This window comes from Meleagris gallopavo, chromosome 1 (assembly GCF_905368555.1).
Source record: "Meleagris gallopavo chromosome 1, MGAL_WU_HG_1.1, whole genome shotgun sequence".
Classification (NCBI taxonomy): Eukaryota; Metazoa; Chordata; class Aves; order Galliformes; family Phasianidae; genus Meleagris; species Meleagris gallopavo.
The window spans coordinates 52,172,844-52,191,467 of NC_139404.1; the positions used below are offsets into that span (position 1 = coordinate 52,172,844).

General features: G+C 38.8%; 1 protein-coding gene across 2 annotated transcripts in view; it reads left to right on the forward strand.

Annotated features, from left to right (window-relative positions):
- LARGE1 (LARGE xylosyl- and glucuronyltransferase 1) overlaps positions 1–18,624 on the forward strand; it is a 280,592-nt gene that overhangs the window by 165,311 nt on the left and 96,657 nt on the right. For both annotated transcript variants that reach the window (XM_085227448.1, XM_085227456.1), the window contains one exon: positions 9,431–9,602. In XM_085227448.1, the coding sequence (XP_085083574.1) occupies positions 9,431–9,602 (172 nt within the window). The remainder of the gene's footprint in view (positions 1–9,430; positions 9,603–18,624) is intronic.

An 18,624-nucleotide genomic window follows, 5' to 3' on the forward strand; every position in this document is an offset into this window, starting at 1 on the left:
TCATATTAGGATCTTCGAGCTGCAGTCTCACATTCCTTCCACAAATCATTATCTTCTGCAATTCTCACTCCTGCACTGAGGTACCTTCTGTTTTTTATTGGATACAAACAAGACTAGATTTCTCAGTTTTAGCAGGGTGAAAGATTCTTTCCAAAACATTTGAGTTTTCTGCATGTGATAATATTTTAGACCTACAGTTTCCTAAAAGATATCACTGGGTAATAACAATCATTGTACCTATTTTGCTATCTCCTTTCATCACCCTGGAAACATACTCTTGTCCAAAACCTTATATGGAAAAAAACTCCACTTCCCATATTTCTGTCAGAGAAGAGAGGCTATTGTCTAACAAACATAACATGTTTATGCAGGAGATGGTGTTGCTTTTGATTCTGGCCAGTGCATCTTAATGACACCTGTTTAATACCACACCATCATGAGCAGTACAGATTGGATGCCTCTGGACTTTAACCCCAAGAGCTGCATGGAAATTTGCCAAAACACATAACACATAATGTCTGCCACTAATGTGCATGTACTTGCATAGTTACTAAAATTAAAAAGCTGGCATCAACAATATCTTCATGAATTTATATCTTCCCTGATGAATTTGTACAAAGAGCTTGTTGATTGAGTTCAGTAGCAACTAAAGGGTCCTACTGATCTTTCTTATCTTTCTGTACTGGTGAACTGAGAAGGGCAGCCATAATTTGCTTTTGGCTGTTGGCCAAATTCTAGCTGTGTCTACGTATCGGTCAACTTTTAGAAGAAAGTTCTGGCTTCTTGCCATTTTGTCTAACCCAATCTACATCTCTTTCTTTTCACTCATTCACTGACAGGAAGGAAAAAAAAAGGAGGAGGAAAAAAAAAAGGCCTTATTTTGTAGGGAAGACTTGCACTGTTATCAATACTGGAGAAGTAGGACTTAAAAGAAGGTGTTGGGTTTATTCTCACTCACTTTTCTTAGGATGCTCTCTGACTCTTGTTTGTCCTTCAACCTTGACTACCACAGTGAGAAAACAACTGAGTTGAGGCCAAAGTCCTCAAAGCAACCGGAAGCACATGAACTAAGACTGTCCTGTCTTGTCTTTTCTGTTCTCCAGTTTCATCTTGGAAGAGTAGAGAAAAACAAAGAGAACTTTTAGCAATCTGGTGATAGCAAGAAACAATGGAGAGAATTAAAAATGTCTCACAATGAGAGTAAAGAAAAGGATTGATTATAGTCAAATGGAAATTGTTCTTTTGAATTTGGTTGGGTTAAGCAGGGAGAGAGAGATAGAAACCTGCTGAAGGAAAGCCATCCAAAGCCCTAAGAGGAGGGAGATATTCCACAAAGATCAATGACTCTTTGGTCATTTCTTTTCTGAAGAAGCTATATAGATGATGTCTTGTCCCCTAACAGCAGAGACAAAAAAAAAAGTGTCCATTTTACTTTATATAACAATCCACAATTTCATCCATATAAAGTAGGCTAGATTCCAAACAGAACATGGCTTAACTCTTGGATCCACAGTTAATTTTCTTATTAAGATGCTTTGAATTAGCATTTTTAAATCAGGTTTTTCCCACTTATCTGCCCTTTGCATGTATGTATATATTGGTGATAGATTTGGAAAGAAAGGTTAAAAAAAAAAGGAAGAAATCAAGCACCAGCATCACACTGCGTTACACACTTTGCTACAGAGATGAGAATTAATTTGCAGTTATTTTGCTTTGCTGTATGCTAATGCTGATTTGGGAGGTATTATTTGTTCTACCTTTTTAATATCTAATCTTATTTTCCAGTTGTGACTTGCTCCATGATTTCTGCATTTGCTCTACGTTATCCAGGACCCAGAGGTTCAGATAATCATCTATTTCAATCGCAACCTTTTCGCTCACTGCTATTTGTATCTAGACTTGTTGCACGTATGTGTGCAAGATATCATCTGTTCATAAAGGAAAAGATGAGGCAGAATTCTATTAAAGTCACCAGTGCTTCTGTGATGAGTAAGAACAACAGCAGTCAAGGCCTGCAGCAATACAAAAATAATTTTGACAAAAACGTTTAAATTCCCATCCCTTACAGTTGTTTCTCAGTGTGAATTAATATTATTTTTGTTAAGTACCCAGGCACAAGAAATTCTAAATCTAGAAAAGTTACACAGCTTTGCTGGGTTCCTGGTATCCTTGACAACCATTCATATAAATAGTAAGGACCTGTTAGAGGGGTAGAGACTATCAGCATAATAGAAACTTGTGAATCACCTAGGAAAAAATTAAACTCAAGGTTAAAGTTGTACGTTCCCCAGAAAACATTAGGAGAATGGTGTGTTTTTGTTTAATTCAGGAATCAGGCTCTTCTGTTAATGTTGGTTGAATATGTGACAGGAAAGAAGCAAAGGTTTGGATTTTTGTTGTGTGTTTTTTTTTTTTTTTTTTATTCCCCTCTCCACCCTCAAGGTGACATGCAAATAGGTTCCTTTTGGTGTTTCTCTGGTGGCAACTTTCAGGCGGTGAATCACTTTCATCCTCCTGGGCTCCACTCACTCAGAACAAACCCCTCTCTTTTGATTCTTTTTTTTTTTTTTTTAATTGCATGTAAAAAACAGTGTGATAATGAAGACATGAATGTTAGGCACTTATTTTTAATCTGCTGATACTTTTCTTTCTAAGATTAAATTAGTCCAGTCTCAGCAACAATATGTTTCATTTTATTCTGACAAATCAAGAGAGGGAGAATGGAGATCAGCCATGTGGGTTTAGGTATCAGGCATGACCACCATGAAGTGGGAAAGAATATCCTGAAACTAACCCTGATCTATGCTCGTGCTGCTGGAATTGTGACTGTTTTCATGAATGTGAGAAGAGTCATGGGAAAACTTCACAGCTGGATGAAGTTCTACCTGTGTGAAACTGAAAAACAGTGGTAAAAAATACTGCATGTTGAAAGAAGTTCCTGCCAGCAATATAATTTTGTTTATACTCCCTGTTTTGTTATGCTTTGTGTTGCAAAATAAACATAGTAAAATGATGGTCATTAAATGATGACAGTATTTTCCTCCAGCTGAGAAACTACCTGAAAGCCACAGGTCTTCTGGCTTTGTCTTAAATAGAAGTCACCTGATCTGAAAACAGCATTTTTATCTCACTACCTCTAGCATTCATAGGAGCAGCAAAGCACTAAACGAGTAATGAAAAAGTTATGCAAATAAGTTATCAACTGTGTCTAGTAAGTTATTCATCCCATCTGAGGAATATAACTTGTTACTATTATCTGATTCCATGATCAGAATTTCCATGGGTGTTTCCCATACTTGGGCTATTTATAAAGGCTGTGTGAAGTAATGACTGAAGAATTTGGTTGTCTTATTTCACAGAGAACTCTCCAGTTTTAAGTTCTTGCCCATTTTGGTACAAGCTTTCAGGTCACTTTCAGACAGAATTCAGATTATTTGTGCAAATCTAAAACACTCTTTTTGGTTATACCGTGACATGGAAGTTTCTGTCTCTTTTGCTTTGTTGGCCATTTTTCAGATCCTGAAGTTAGTTTGTCACCTTCAGGAATCTTTTGGAATGTGGGCGTGGTGGGGATAGTTGTACTAGGTGATCCTAGAGATCTTTTCCAACCTTAATGATCTCATTTCTTAGTCCATCTCTGAGAGGGGTACATAAAAGTGGCAGCCTCTGCCTGTGGGCATGAGCCGCACCAATACAACCCTTGGATTCTTGCAAGATATTTGCCTTAGTGGTGCTTTTGTCAATTCATCTGAACAAGAAAAAGTATATTTTATTTGGAGTGGACATGAGGATATTATTTCATAGCAGAGGATTATTTTGATTTTTTTTTTTCCCCAGGCATTTCAAGGAAGATGCAGTAAATTTCATGAGAAAATCAGTGTAATATTGAAGGTTGCATTTTTACAGTGTAAAGAGTTTAAGGACATGCTGCCAGGAAACACACTTCATCAACCAAACTTCTCCCATCTTATCACACTGAATAGGAAGGATTTTCTGTAGCTCAGGGGGTGCCACAGTGCTATATTCTGTGAGATAGGGAGGAATTTTAATAAGAAAATGGGGAAAAATGTTACTGAACAGATGAGGAAAGTGTGAGAACTGCATCCCATTCAACCAGAAAAGTCAGGTAGGGAGGTTCAGTTAGCTGGGGAAAGGCAGTATGTGCAAAGGAAATGCAGGGTCAGGTTTGTGTGATTGGTTAGCTAATTCTCTGAGTGTTTTATTATGTACCTCCTCCCAATCCTAGCAGAACATAGCAAGCCAAATTGTTAAGTTCAGAATATCTTCTGTGTTAGCTACTGTTTTGTGTTGTGATCTGTATATATGTTTACAACCCAGCACTAGGGCAAAGCTTCTAATAAGTTTTCTCTTTCCTTGTACTTCACTTTATAGTTCTTATCCTAATTTTATTACGGTAGCAAGGAGAAAGATGAATGCAGAAAAAATGATACTTCAAAACAAAATACCTCAGCCTGTAAGTCTGAGGACGTTTAGAAGCATGGGGTATAAAGAGGAACGTAATGGTGTTTGAATTTAATTAATCGGGCTTTTAGCAAATATAAAACTGTGTCCCATGCTGGCACACAACTTCAAGGTGTATTTTTCTCCTTTTTCATTCTCATGCTCATGACTGGCACTAATCCCTCCACCACACTTTGACACTGAACTTTCCAAGCTATCTTCCTATCCTGATCCTATGATCATGTGAGCTCTTAGTAAATTAGAGAAAAGAATTGTAACTATGTGCGTACAGGGATGGGCTCTGAACTGGCCATAACCACTCAGGGAAACGGGTTTGCTATCGACAGTAGTTCTGTGAAAAAGAATGACAGCCAAATTAAATTGGTAGATAGCTGGATCCATACAAAGAGGAGTCGCAAATAAGCTGTGGAACTCTTTGCAGTGGGATGTTGCAGCTGGTTTACAGCACCTAAAAAATTGTCAAATTTACAGATGAGAATTCCCTGAAAAGCTGCTAACCACAGGAATACTACCTTTAGCTGAGAAAATGGTTAGCCCTGAAGTGATGAGGCAGATGGACTAGATCATCTTTGAAAATCTTTCAACTGATCTAGTCTAGTCTAGTCTAGTCTATTCTGCTCTACTCTACAATACTCTACTACTCTACTCTACTCTATGCTAATCTACACTACTCTGCTATATTTTGAAATTGACACACCTTGCCAGAGGATGGGAGTATTTATGGGAGTGGTACCACTGTAGAAGTTCCATGCTTTTATGCTGTTTGATAGGCTCTCTGTTATTAGAGGCTGGCTGCGGAGCTCTGTAGACTCTCGATCAGGAACCATACAGGCATCCTTAAAGTCTTTTTCCTCTCCTGTTGGTCACAGCTCCCACCCTCACTATTTTCATACAGGTAGTATTTTCCATGCTGCTCTCTGCTCAGTCTACAAGTTTCCATCATCCCCTTCGTAGATTCATAAAGCCTTGGCATGTGGTTGCTATACATTTTATTCAGAAAAGTCACTCATTTTCCCTCTCTCAGTCACAGAAACAGGGAGCTTGATTTTATTTTCAAGCTGTATGCATTAGACTTTTTTCCTTAAAATGATACCTCTGCAGCTGGAGCAACAGTGAGAAAGCTGAGTTGGGCTCTGCACAACCACAGAGTTTCGTTCAGCTTTTCCTAGAGATGGTCTATGCAGTTAGGGAAGACCATGTTGGCAAAGTATCCCTGCACGTGGAGGCTGTTGTTGCCACTTCTCCTATTTACTGAGGTAACCAGTTCTGTATAGCATGCACTTGAGCATGTACTTCCTGTATTCATTATCAGAAGAACTGAATAATATAGATAGTTTGTTTTCACTCTTCAATAATCATAGAATCGCAGAAGGGCTTGGGTTGGAAGGTTGGAATGGACTTTAAAGCCCACCTAATTCCAACTCCCTTGCCGTGGACAGGGCTGTCACCCACCAGATCAGGATCTCATCCAACTTGGCCTTTAGTGCCAAGGGATGAGGCAGTAAAAATGGAAATAATAGAATCATAGAATCACCAAGGTTGGAAAAGATCTCCAAGATCATCCATTCTGATGAAAGGTCTTTAGTAAGATACTTTTTAACTTACCTTACTAAAAGAAAATAAGAATCACTGTCAACACCAGCTAAATGCTTCTCTTTCCTTTCATGAACTAAAATGCAGATTTTGAGAGCTAGAGATCTGAGATAAAAATACAGACTATGTTATTTTTACTGAAGTGAGAATTATACAAATGGGAAAGTATATCATGCAATTTTGTGTCAGTTTACTCTTTTACTAACTCTATTTTTTTCTGTTCCTGCCATTCCTTCTAGGAATATTTGTTCTCAGAAAGCTACTCTGAGGCAATTTGTAAAGCAAATGATTCACAAACATTCCTGTATGGGCCATTTTAACTAGGCTAAAGAAAAAATATATTAAGACTTACAGAAAATACTGAGATAACTTCTACATAAAGGAAGTGGCTAAAGAGGGCAGCTTAGAGATTGCACAGTTTCACACGCATTTGTGCCTACACCACCTTAACTATTTCAAACTGGCATTACCGAGCACCTATTCAATCATAGTGTTCTTCTATTTTATTTTATTTTTAAACAAGGCTATATGTGATACCCATAGAGAATGAGCCTTCACGGTGCTGTTGTGTAGTATAAGGAGTTTTTCTTGGCATGCATTTGACATGGCTACATTTTTCATGATTAGCAATGCCAGCAAGAAATTTTTCAGGGGTCAAATTAGATCCCTGTTTATGTTTTAGTCAACGCAACATCAGGAGGAGAGAAAATTTCAGATATGTTGAGCCAACTGACAGTTTAAGCTTCTGCTCAGGTTCAAATCAAACACTATGGACCACTTGGAACAGAGACTGCTCCTCTTCATTTTCAAAAGCAGTCGTTTGAAGTATCAGGCTTCAGGATGGCAACCAGTGCTGTTGAGGTTCTGGGAATCTTGAGGGAAAAGGAAGTAATGGCTCCTTGAAGGTGACTCTTTTCCAGCTGCCTTTTCCCTTCTCTGCTTATTTCAGGCTATCCTGGAGACATCTGAGCCCCTGCCATATTTGGCTCATTTGCATAAACATATTAGAAGTCATTCTGGAGCAGTATTGCATTTGGACTAATTAAATGAGGGACATGCCATCCAAAATTAATAACACAGGAATGGATAACAATAAAAACAAACTCAAGTCTCTAAAATTACATTAACTCCTGCATTATGTCAGTATGGCTGGAGAGCTGATCCCCATGGCTGGTACAGCACAGCTACGTCAAGTAACAGATTCAAGACGATGTGCAGGGGTTGGGGAATCGAGATAAATACTCAAGCACTTAGCTGTGATGGTCCATTCCTTGGGCCATCGTGTGGGAGAACTGGGATCACAAAAACTTAGAGTTTTGAGGGTGTGGATTTGAAGTTCTCTTTGTCACACACATAGAAAACAGTTCTGGGGAGTATGGAGATTTATGTATGTATACCCAGAGACTTAATAGTAGCATATTTCAGGAACACAGAAATTAGATTTCTGTTCTAAGCACCATACGAATTACAGAGAGAACAAGCACGCAAGAATAAAATAAGAATGATGGCTTCATAAATGAAACCATGCTGTGTGTTACTTTACTCCTCAATGTATTTCATAATGGTTTCTACCAGAGTCCTTGCATTTTTGCTCATTCACTGGCTTCTGCTAATTCTGGCATTCAGCAATGCAAATCTTATAAAGGAGAGCACAAGTATGTAACACATTCACTTGTTTAGGTGGAACGCCAGCAAGGTAGTGTGAGCAGATATGCAAGTTATATGTGCAGGCAATGAAATCACTACTGTCAGGATGAGATGTTTTGAAAAAATAAAACACAAAACCCAACAACAAACAAAACCAAAACAAAAAAATAATAAACATAAACTAACAAAAAAACCCAACCAGCTTCACACCTTGGAAGTTGTTTTAAGATAATCTGATTTTCCTGCTTTTCCCCTTTAAGTTTGACTGTAAGGAGAAAAGGTTTGCTCTGGTATCCTCAGTCTTTTTAATTAACTTAGTGGGGGGAAGGTCTGCCCTGATACAGGGGTTGTGAGTATACAGAAGAAAGTTGTGTATCTTGTTAGAGGGAAAAGAGAAGGTCAGCTTAGGCTGGTAGAAGCTTGTTACTTTATATTCAAAAGGAAATGCACTCTATGTAGCTATTATTAGTTTTTCTTTAACCACACTTCCAACTTCCCAGTAAAGCTTAGGAATTGGTTCTGTTACAGGAAGGTTTTCTTGAAGGATTCTGGAGGAAGTAAGTTCTTATGTGCAAAAGCTATTTCATATAATAAATTTTACTGTGCCAGTAAACAGATATGAGACAGTTAAGCAATGGAATCAAATTTCAGAGCTTTATGAATGCACTGGGCTTCTACCTACCTTCTCTGAAGTGTAAATTCCATGCCAAATCCTGAAACCTTTCTCACTCAGGCCGCTGAAATTCAAAACACTGATGGAAGTTAATGGGAGCACCGCTCAACAGAAAACTTAGTAAAAATCTGAGAATTTCAGTGCATGCCCTTTAGAACATTAAACAAGGAATTTCAGATAGAGTAATAAGAACAATTCAAAAACTTTGACACCTCGCTTTTCAGTGATGACTTCTGGTATTAAAGAACTTGAGCTCACAAGAGGAAAATGAAGTGTAGCTCACAGAACAATCTAGTGCCAGTAGCACAGTGAGACATGGAAAGCCTTCTAACTAACTTTGGAAGCTGTAAAAATGCTTTGTTTAGCTTTTGTGGAAGAAGTATAAATGTTTAGGTTTGCTCCCTTAATTTAAAAAAAAAAAAAAAGAAGCTACAAATCTTCTGCTTTCTCTGCCTTTGAGTATGTCTGTATGATGTCAGTAGTTATAAGCTAAGAGTGTAAGGTCTAAGGAAAATTGGAGCTTTCAATAAAAAAAAACATTTTGCAATTTTCTGGCCTGTTGTTCCAAATGATTGGCATTTTAAAATTCTGACCCATAAATCTGTAATAAAGGAAAAAAAAAAAAATTAGTTCTACTTCATATTCAGAAAATTCTGGGAATAGCTAATGCAAATTTTTTTTTCTGTTTAAAAGAGAAAATAATGTATAATACACCTGGAGTTTCGGATTAAATATATATTTCACTTTTATCAGGGTATGTGGATGTCTCAGAACAAATTGTTCTAGGTTGAAAATACTTGTCTGATTTTAATTGTATTGTATTAAAAGTTGCCTCAATAAACCTTCTTTGTTCTAGTATTCAGAAACTTCAGCATATTTCAGAACTTCTAATGTTTATTTGAAAACAAATTTTTTAGATGGTTCTGTATTGCTCGTATTCACAGACTTTCCACTGTTACAAGAAACTAGAGTCAGAAAGAGATTATGTATCTAATTGAGATTATTTTTTCTTTCTCATTTCCCTTTTCCTGTTAGTCGGAAGTCTCTTGGATCCCCAACAAACACTACTCTGGGATTTACGGGCTGATGAAGTTGGTTCTGACTAAGACTCTACCTTCCAATCTTGAGCGAGTGATTGTCCTCGACACAGACATAACGTTTGCCACTGACATTGCTGAGCTGTGGGCTGTCTTTCACAAGTTCAAAGGTATTCTAATGATTTTTTTTTCCTCTTTATTCGTGGAGGAGGGACTGTGGTAAAGCAGACAGCAGAATGGAGGTAAAAGAGCAGTCGAAGTTACACTGGATGGTTTCATTCTTTCAGTGTAGTTGTTCCATTTGTGAACACTTTTGTCAACAATGTCCCATATAGAATGATGAACAACACTGATTATCTGTGTACTTTGTTTTATTGATCCAATCATTTGGGACAGACAAGATTTTGACAATACAGTAGATGATAAAGAATTATGAGCATGCTTTACTGAAGTACCGTTCAGTCCCCGTAGGTATCCAATACTTGGAAGAACTGGTTTTATATTACTTCTTATTAATAAAAACTGATTAATACTTTTAATATAACTTTTCTGTGGTGCCACTGACCCTAAATGAAGCTTGGATCATATTCAGACTGAGGAGGAGGATGAAGGAGGCAAATTTGTACATCTGAGTAGACATGAGTTACTGTTTGCTCCTGTTGAAAGAGTTGATAGAGGCATCTGGATGTGTTCACCTAATGTAGTTTCCTTCCCCGTATCCCACAGCTCCTTGAAAACATCCTTCATAGTTTGACAAAGAAGAGACATTGTTAGAGTAACTGTGTAATGAGATGGTGACAGAAAAGCTCCCCACTTCCTTGTCACAAACCAGAGTACTTTCCTGGCTAGCACATGGCTAAAACTACCTAATTAATTCTCTCAGACTTGTGTGTTGCCAGCTCTTCAGAGTCAGAGGCACGTCCTGCTGTTCTCTTGGCCTCAGAATGAGTACTGGAGAGCTGGTACACGCAGAGGCATTCCATCGTCCTGCCTTGACGGCTCACAGCCCCGTAGAAGGTCAGCCTTGATGTTAATCAGTTCTCTTTAAATCACCTCGGGCAAAAGTCAGCCTAAGCGAATAGAAGAATTTATTTACAGAAGCCAAAATAAACCACTCTGTTACAAAGGTGACAGAAAAGAGAGCACATTCAATCTGCTTAGCCCATGTTGAAATCCAGAATGCCTTTTTGCCTTTCCCTGTACCCAGCTAACAGGCAGTAGCACTTATCTTCTGCTCAACCATCAAGTGCTCAGTTCTAGTGCTTACTTCTCAGTGCATTTTTTTCCTTTCCATTTTCTGGAAATATCAATATCCAAACCTGAAGGACTCATTTACTTATTTCACTGAGCCGTACACGAGATTTCTTCATTAAGGAATATAAAGATTTTCCTCCTCTTGAGGAGATCTACTCAGGACCTCCTGCTCAGACCTCTTCACAAAGCGTTTCCCTACGACAAACCTGGAGTTTCATATAAACACGTACCTTAGCAACCATAACTTCAGTAAATATATGCAGACAGAATAATGCTATGCTATTGCACTGTCTCGCTGTATACTACTGCTCCATTAATAGTAATATTTTATTCAATATGGTGTATGCACATGCTCTAGCAGGTAAAGAGAAGTGTATGAACTGAACTTGGGCACAGATCACTACATGGTCAAGGACACTAAAATCTGAATTAAAATTAGAGAGATCCTCTCCTTGCTTATGTTTTCTGGCCTAGTTTCAATGAAACTTCTCTTTTTAATGGGGGTAAGAAACTAAGCATAAAGCCAAACTTGTAAAGAAAGGAATAGGGAGCAAAGGAAGGCCTAAAACTGAAAAAAATACAGACAGAAGAGATGGAAATACGGACAAGGATGTTTACAGAAAGCCAGAAAAGCAGATGTAAACCGAGGCAGTCATTCAGCTAATTGGAGCTGTGGAAAGCTCTAAGTCACACACAGAGCCAGAATTCCTGTGCACCTGCCAGCCCTCATAACATACCTATCACTCCCGTGTCACACGTGTATGATTTTGTAAGTTGTGTGGTTTTTCTTAATTCCTGCTGACCACCTGCTTCTCCACAGTGTTTTACACATAGCGACAAATTGCTCAGTGTCTACATCTGCTCATCTCCCAGATGGTCACATACAAATAAAGGCTTAATAGCACGATCCTGTAGAGCAGAGAGCTCAGCAGGGTGGGAGAGGACTCAGGAAAAGTATGTGTGCCCAAAAAAGTGATCCAAAATCTTGGAGGGTAGAGACAAATGAAAGTCTGTCAGTCCAACCTTGTGGTGCAGCTTACTTTATAGAGTGCAATTCCATTAAGCAAAGATTCAGTGAAAATGGATTGTGGAAGACAAGGGTAAATAGTCTGGAGGGTTGCTGCCCTTTTACTGCTTAGTAAAAGATTGATTTAACTCACACAGTGATTCTGAATTTGTCATCAGTGTCTTTTTATTTTTGCTGTCAGTGTCTCATGTCATTAGCCCCAAATATTCAAATAAAGAGGCTGTTTTTAAACAAATGTAGTCATCTCCTCGTTTCTCCCTTCAGAAGTACCAAGTAAGTTTATGAAGATTCCTTTGGGACAATTCAGTGTATTTGTTGAAATATCACTTCAAAGAGATGCAGAACTCTTGGGAAGCCAAGTTCTAATCTCCAAAGGAACCTGACATTGTCCTTGACCCCAGTTTAAAAGGCAACATTACAGCCACAGGTTCCCTTTTAGGAATGCTCAAATACCCAACAGTTGGCCTGAATCGGCCATTATAAATTGCTTGCACCAGGATACTGTTTGAGCACATACAAGAATTTTTCACATCAGTGAAACCCCCATCTGTGGGTTGCTGCAGGATAGCACTTGGGATTGTCCAGCACAGCCTCTTCCAATCTGCAGTCTGGTAGAGATGGGAAGACTCTGTGACATTTTCTGTGCCCGGGAAGACTCTTCTTCTCAAACCAAAATAGTGACTAAAAGAGAACAGTAACTCAGATTGTCATCCTCTTGGAAGAAACTAAGTTCCATCTAGACACCAGGAACTGTGCAAATAACAAAGCAATGGCAGAGACACTGTAGAGTCTCCACTTTGGAGATCTTCAAAACCTCTAAACAATGGCCTGGGCACCCTGCTCTGAGTGTCCCTGCTTGAGAAGATCTTGAATCAGATGATCCAGAGGTCTTTGCCAATGTCAGTCAATTTCACACTAAGGACTGTCTTGCAGTTTAGCCAGGTACGATTTTCTGTGTAGAAAGGCCCCGCAGTGTATTTTTAAATAGTACCTAAAATACCCAGTATCCTTGTTCTGCAAAGGTTCTTTCAGTCATTTCAAGGGCTGCAGAAAAGATCAAACCCTTACATAGTAGCTTAATATATTAGTTGTTAAAACTACTATTATTTCCACTCTGCAGAAGGAAAAAAAATGAGTAGAATTCCTTTTTAAATTACTGTTCTTCTGCCCTTTTCTGATAAGCTCTTTGCGTATGCCCTTATAATAAATGGTGCAACTATCCTGTGCACAAATTAAGGCTCTACATATGTGAATTTATTTGAAAACCTCCTCTTTAAAGTACCAACCTTAGGCTTAGGGAGAAATTCACACCTCTTTTCAGAAGAGACTGTCTGTCAGCAATGTGCCATTTAAAAATTTCTTTTAGCAATTACTAAAGATCGTATAATTATTACTTTCAAATGCAAGTTTCAGTCTTTATGTGTAAATATGTCTTTGGAAACCAGTAACTTACTTCAAGAGTCAGATACAGGTTTTCAGCTGGGATTTGAACATTTCTTCTTTAGTCTCATTCTTTCCTGTTCTCCCAAAGATAAGCAGTCTGTTTCTCTAGAACAGATATATATATATACTGCCAAATATTGACTTCAAAGGTGTGAGTCTGCAGTCCGTCTAGTGAAGATAACCTGTCATGCATGTTTTCTGTGACTTAGTTGACACTGATTAGGTTTTCTATTCATCTTTCACAGGATTTTGACAGTTCTAAACTTAAGAAAGCATCTAGCCTAAGGGCAGAAGAATGGGACTGTAGATCATATGCATTCTTAGATGAAGTGCTGCAAAGTATTTCAGACAGCAAGGATTAGTGTAACCAATATACTTTTATTGCAGAAATTGTGTGAATTCTTCTGAGAAAAGAGTCAGTCTAAAGCCATGCTCTCTGCCATCAATCTTAAACTTATTTTAAAGGCCACATCAGATAATTGTTTTGATATTTTTGCTTACCCAGATTCTTGGCATTGAAACGTGGTTTTCTATTCTAAGCTTCTCATTTTGCCTTTAACTGTTTGTTAAACATGGTTCTCATGAGCATTCACTTTAAATGTCTATGTGAATTTATTTGGGATCTGACTATTACAGTTATGATGATTATTTGTTACAGGTTGTTGTTCCAGTCAGGATCTCAGCCTCTATATACCTCTATATATCATGCGTGCTTTACAGAATCATTGAAGGTTGATTGATTAAGGTTGGAAGGACCACTAAGATCATGTAGTCCTACCATCAGTGACCACTCATTCTATGCAACATTTACCCTTTTCTTGAACATCTCCCATGATGGTGACTCTACCACCTCCCTGGGCAGCCTGTGCCGATTCAGCACCACTCTTTTGAGAAGAAATTTTTCCTGGTATTCAACCCGAACCTTCTCTGGTGCAACTTAAGACCATTCCCTCTTATCACTGTTACCTGGGAAGAAAAGGCTGACCCCTCAACTCGCCACAACCTCCTTTCAGGTCATTGTAGAGAGTGGTAAGATTTCTCCTGAGCTTCTTCTTCTCAGACTGAATAACCCCAGTTCCCTCAGCTGCTTCCCATCAGACTTGTGCTCCAGACCCCTCACAGCTCCACTGCCCTTCTCTGCACACACTCCAAGGCCTCCATGCCTTTCTGGTAGTGAGGGGCCCAGAACTGAACACAGCAGTCGAAGTGCAGCCTCACCAGAGCTGAGTACAAAGGGACAGTCACCTTCCTGCTCCTGCTGTCTGCACTATTGCTGATATTTCTAATACAAACAAGGAGGCCATTGGCCTTCTTGGTCATCTGGGCATATATGAATTGCAAGAAACAATCTCTGTGCTTTACTTAGTCTTATGTGGCCATTCTCCTGTCTGCCCAGTTCCCTTAGGCCATCACTGTATATGAGACACAGGTGAGGCCCACAAGTGAGACCTGAACAATCTCCGTAGAGTTAAATGTTGAGGGCCCCTTTATTAAATGAAATTCCATGTCTAAGTATGTGCAGTATCTCAGAGGCTTTATTGAGCTACCACAATATGTTAGTCTCACAATCCAGCCAGCTAATGTAGTGAATGTTTTAATTACGTAATTAATTAATTAATTAAACAGTACAGCAGGATAGAAATTAACCAGTGTGTTCCAAATAACTCTACCTGTAGATAAAATCATCCAGAGAATATAAACTACAATCAGTGTTGATCTCTAAAAATTAGTCTTCTGTGGAAAGCTGAATAAGATATTATGGCAGAATCGCCTATCTTCATTACCAGGGCATCCAAGAAGGAGAACTGGCAAGCTTAGGAGAAAGACTGATTCCTATATTCCTACTTTGCATGAGGAAAAACATGCCATAGGTGTTTGCTTTGTGTCAGGAGCTCAAACAGTGATAAAAATCCATACAGATATCACAAATACCAGAGAAGGTCAACAGTGATTTTGGTACAGGATCAAGTGCCCACAGCTGAGGAAGGATTGGCATGTTGTCAATCCCAAACCTAGAATTCGTAAATGCTCAGCATGTGAGTGCTTTGTCGTATTGCTCTGCAGAATGCCTGAGGTAACAATATACATTCAGGTTAGTTCTGAGGTACTTTGGGAAAAAGAGCAAATGAAAAAATCACAACCATCCCAAAATGCACCATCTCTTGTGTAGGTGGTTTAGTAGTGACATTCCTACAAGAACTGTTATATGTAAGGTTCTAATATGACATACATGCATGACTTTTAATTTGTGTTTGAATTTGGTGTGCCAGAAAGTGAAATGCTGATGGCACCAGTGAGAGTCAGGCAGAGACAGCAGGTGCTGTACAAATGTGCCTGAATTTGGCTCTACCAGTGAAGGCTTGTGCTAATAAACTATGCCTGCTACAGGACTATGTTCTTCTGCAAGGATTGCGCTTTTTTAGGTATTCTGGTCTTGCGATGATGTAAAATATTGTTGCCAAGATTAAAATTTAAATTTCATTGTCACCTTTGGCTGAAGCTGGGATTTGAACCCCAAAGTTGTTTTCAAGCAGGTTCCGTAGTTCTGTCTCTCAGTTGACAATCAGTAAATCACTAAAGCTTCCACAGATCATTCTGAGACAGGATCTCTGCAGGCTGACATGCTGTTTGTGTTAAATCCTGCAGTGATCTTTCTGCATCCTCTGGTCAGTACAATAGCCTTTCTTTTCTCACAGTTCAAGAGGAAGGCATTAGCAACGTACACGATAGTGTGTGAAGAAATAACACAGTATGAGTCAGTCTTTTTGTGAGAGAAACAGGATCATATTGTAGCAGAGTGCATTAATAAAATTGTCAGGCAGCTATTAAAATAGCTTAAAATCATCTGAAATTTTATAGGTGTCTGAAAAGGCCGAATGGCACTTGTCTTCGCTCATAAAAGGAACATCTGTTAGTTTCTGAAAGACTTGTATAAGTATTTAATGGTTAGTCTACAGTACTTAGCTCATCCTAGGGTTATTCCACAAATGCAATACATTTTCTCTTTGAAAAGGTCCCTGTGGAGACTCTGTCTGCTTAAGATTTTCTGTTTCTGATTCGTGGTGTTTCCTTCTTTTCTGCTGCAGAAGCTTTGAAGTTTCATTGAGAAAGAATCCCGCTTGTTATCTATAGCTGATAGAAGTGCTGGGGTGTGTTGTCCTCTCTCTCGTGATGCAATTGTATCACCTGTATGTGAAGCTACAGCACTGAACACTGAATTACAGTTTATCTTGGTGAAGAGCCAAAGAAAGGAAACATGTAGGATATTAGGGAAAAAAAGCAAGTTTTTAACTGTAATTGGAGATTAATTTTGCTGATAATGAGGGGATCAAGCAAAGAGGTGGCACTTGATCTAGCTGTAGGTGTCCCTGTCCATTGCAGGGAAGCTGGACTAGATGACCTTTAGGGATCTCTCCCAAATCAAATGATTCTATGATGTGTTGATTCTGAGGATCTAGGAAGAAAACACTTCTTTCCACACTTGTCAGATAAGTTGTCAGGTTGGAAGATCTTTTTTATTCCTTTTTTTCCTGACTGCAGTTTGCTTTGCCATGATATTCCATTATTGAGGAGGGAGTATGTAAGAAAGTTGACCTCCATAAAAGAGCTCCAGTGGGGAGAGTTTATTATAAGGATCAGCATGTGCACATTCTAGTTTATGGGTTTTAATGTGGCAAGGGACATAATCAGAAAGTTCTGATTATGAATTGCTGCCAAAATAGAATAGCTGCAGTTTCTGAAACATCTGTAGTTCTTTTTCAGCTGAATGGTTCTTTGTTTTCTGCCACCAGGCAGAAATATTCAGAGGTTAAGTGTCAACAGTGTATCAAAATTGCATGTAACTCGTGGAAGGGGAAATTCTAAAATGAAGAAAAAAGAGGAAAAAAGGTGTGGATTCTTTATTTTTCCATTTTCATTTCTAAGGGATATCCTTTGGTCATGTTTTCAAGTTGTTTCCTGTGAGGGCAAGGGATGTTTTAATTAAAAAGGAAAGCTGATACTTTTTTGTCATCCTTTGATTCCTCAACTGGAGGTTTCAGAAAATAAACCACCCCGTGTTACAAGATTTGTAATAAAATCTTGTTGGCAGCACTGAAATCTGAGGGCTCTTTCCTACCTTCTCGACATCAATCTAGTGCTTTTTCTGCATTATTTTTCTCCGTTTTTTGTTAAGCTGCCACTCATTCTACAGCTGTCTTTTTCAGCTTAGATGCTATGATGTATCAAACACCCAAACTAAACATTGTATGACTCACTCAGTGTTAAAGAAAAAGAAATAAAAAAACAATCAGTTTCTGTCTCCTCTGAACTCTTTCTTCCGGACTTAGAGAGACATTAATTCTATGAATCTCAAGTACTCTAGTTGTGGAGAATAGACCTAGAGCTTTCCAAATTGCCTTGCAAATCTTTGTTAAGGGAAGGCTGGGCAGAGCAAGCCATCATGGGAGTAGAGTGCATGTCCCACTCTACCCTCTCTTGCAATAACAGACTCATATATTTGGTACTTCTGGCTCAACAGCTCACAACTTTGCTTTTTGTCATTGTTGAAGGCTACTCAGAAAAGTGCACTCTCTGCCCTGCCCTTTGGATGCTACTCCCTCTTGGCTGGAGCACACAAATCAAGTCCATGTACTGCTTGCTCTCCCTGGCAAGTCACTGCTGCTTGACATTGCTGACAGTAAGGCAGAGCAAGTGTATGAGCAGGTAGTGAATATGGAGGAGTGACAACGTATCTGTTATCCCCGTGAAGAATTTGCAGTGACGATTCACCTCTGCATGTATGAAGAAAAGCCAAGCCAATGAGACGCGTGATTCCTTCGCCTAAGAAATGAAGTTTACTTTAAGGTTTGTTAGTTGTATTAGAAATACTAGGAAAAATAAAATGAAAAATGGATAGGTTTGCATGCCTGAGGCCCTCATTCTAATTACATGCAATCTATCAAGCACATATGCTTTTCACTGTTCTGTGACATGCATTGTAATTACATGATATTCTGTTTTCTCCTTCCTGAACCAGGCGTATTCTCTGAGCCTACCTTGTTCTGCATTAGCAGTCTGTTTTTTTTGAAGGACCTATGGCCCCATTTCCAATTACAAAGCTCTCATCTGAGGTTTTACTTTCTTAGTTTCATGCTGCAAATCATGACTGTAATACAGGCAGCACAAGGATTTGCATAAAGTTTTGTAGGGAATTTCTGTCTCAGGCTCAAGCTAGAATGTATTGTCTATCAGTGGTATGATTGTCCCATCAACAAAGTGAGTGCATGGTATTGCTGTTTGCACAACCAGGGAAGAGGGAAAAGAGCTTACAGAACTAAATCTGTTTATTGCGTAGTTGAACTAAGGCAGCCTACAAATGCACCATGTACAGAAACATAGACAGTTCCAAGGAAAATCAACAATAAGCGCAATATTGGGGAATTAGTAGACACCTCAGAAGTTCCCCCTTTTTTAGGCAGTTTAGAGAA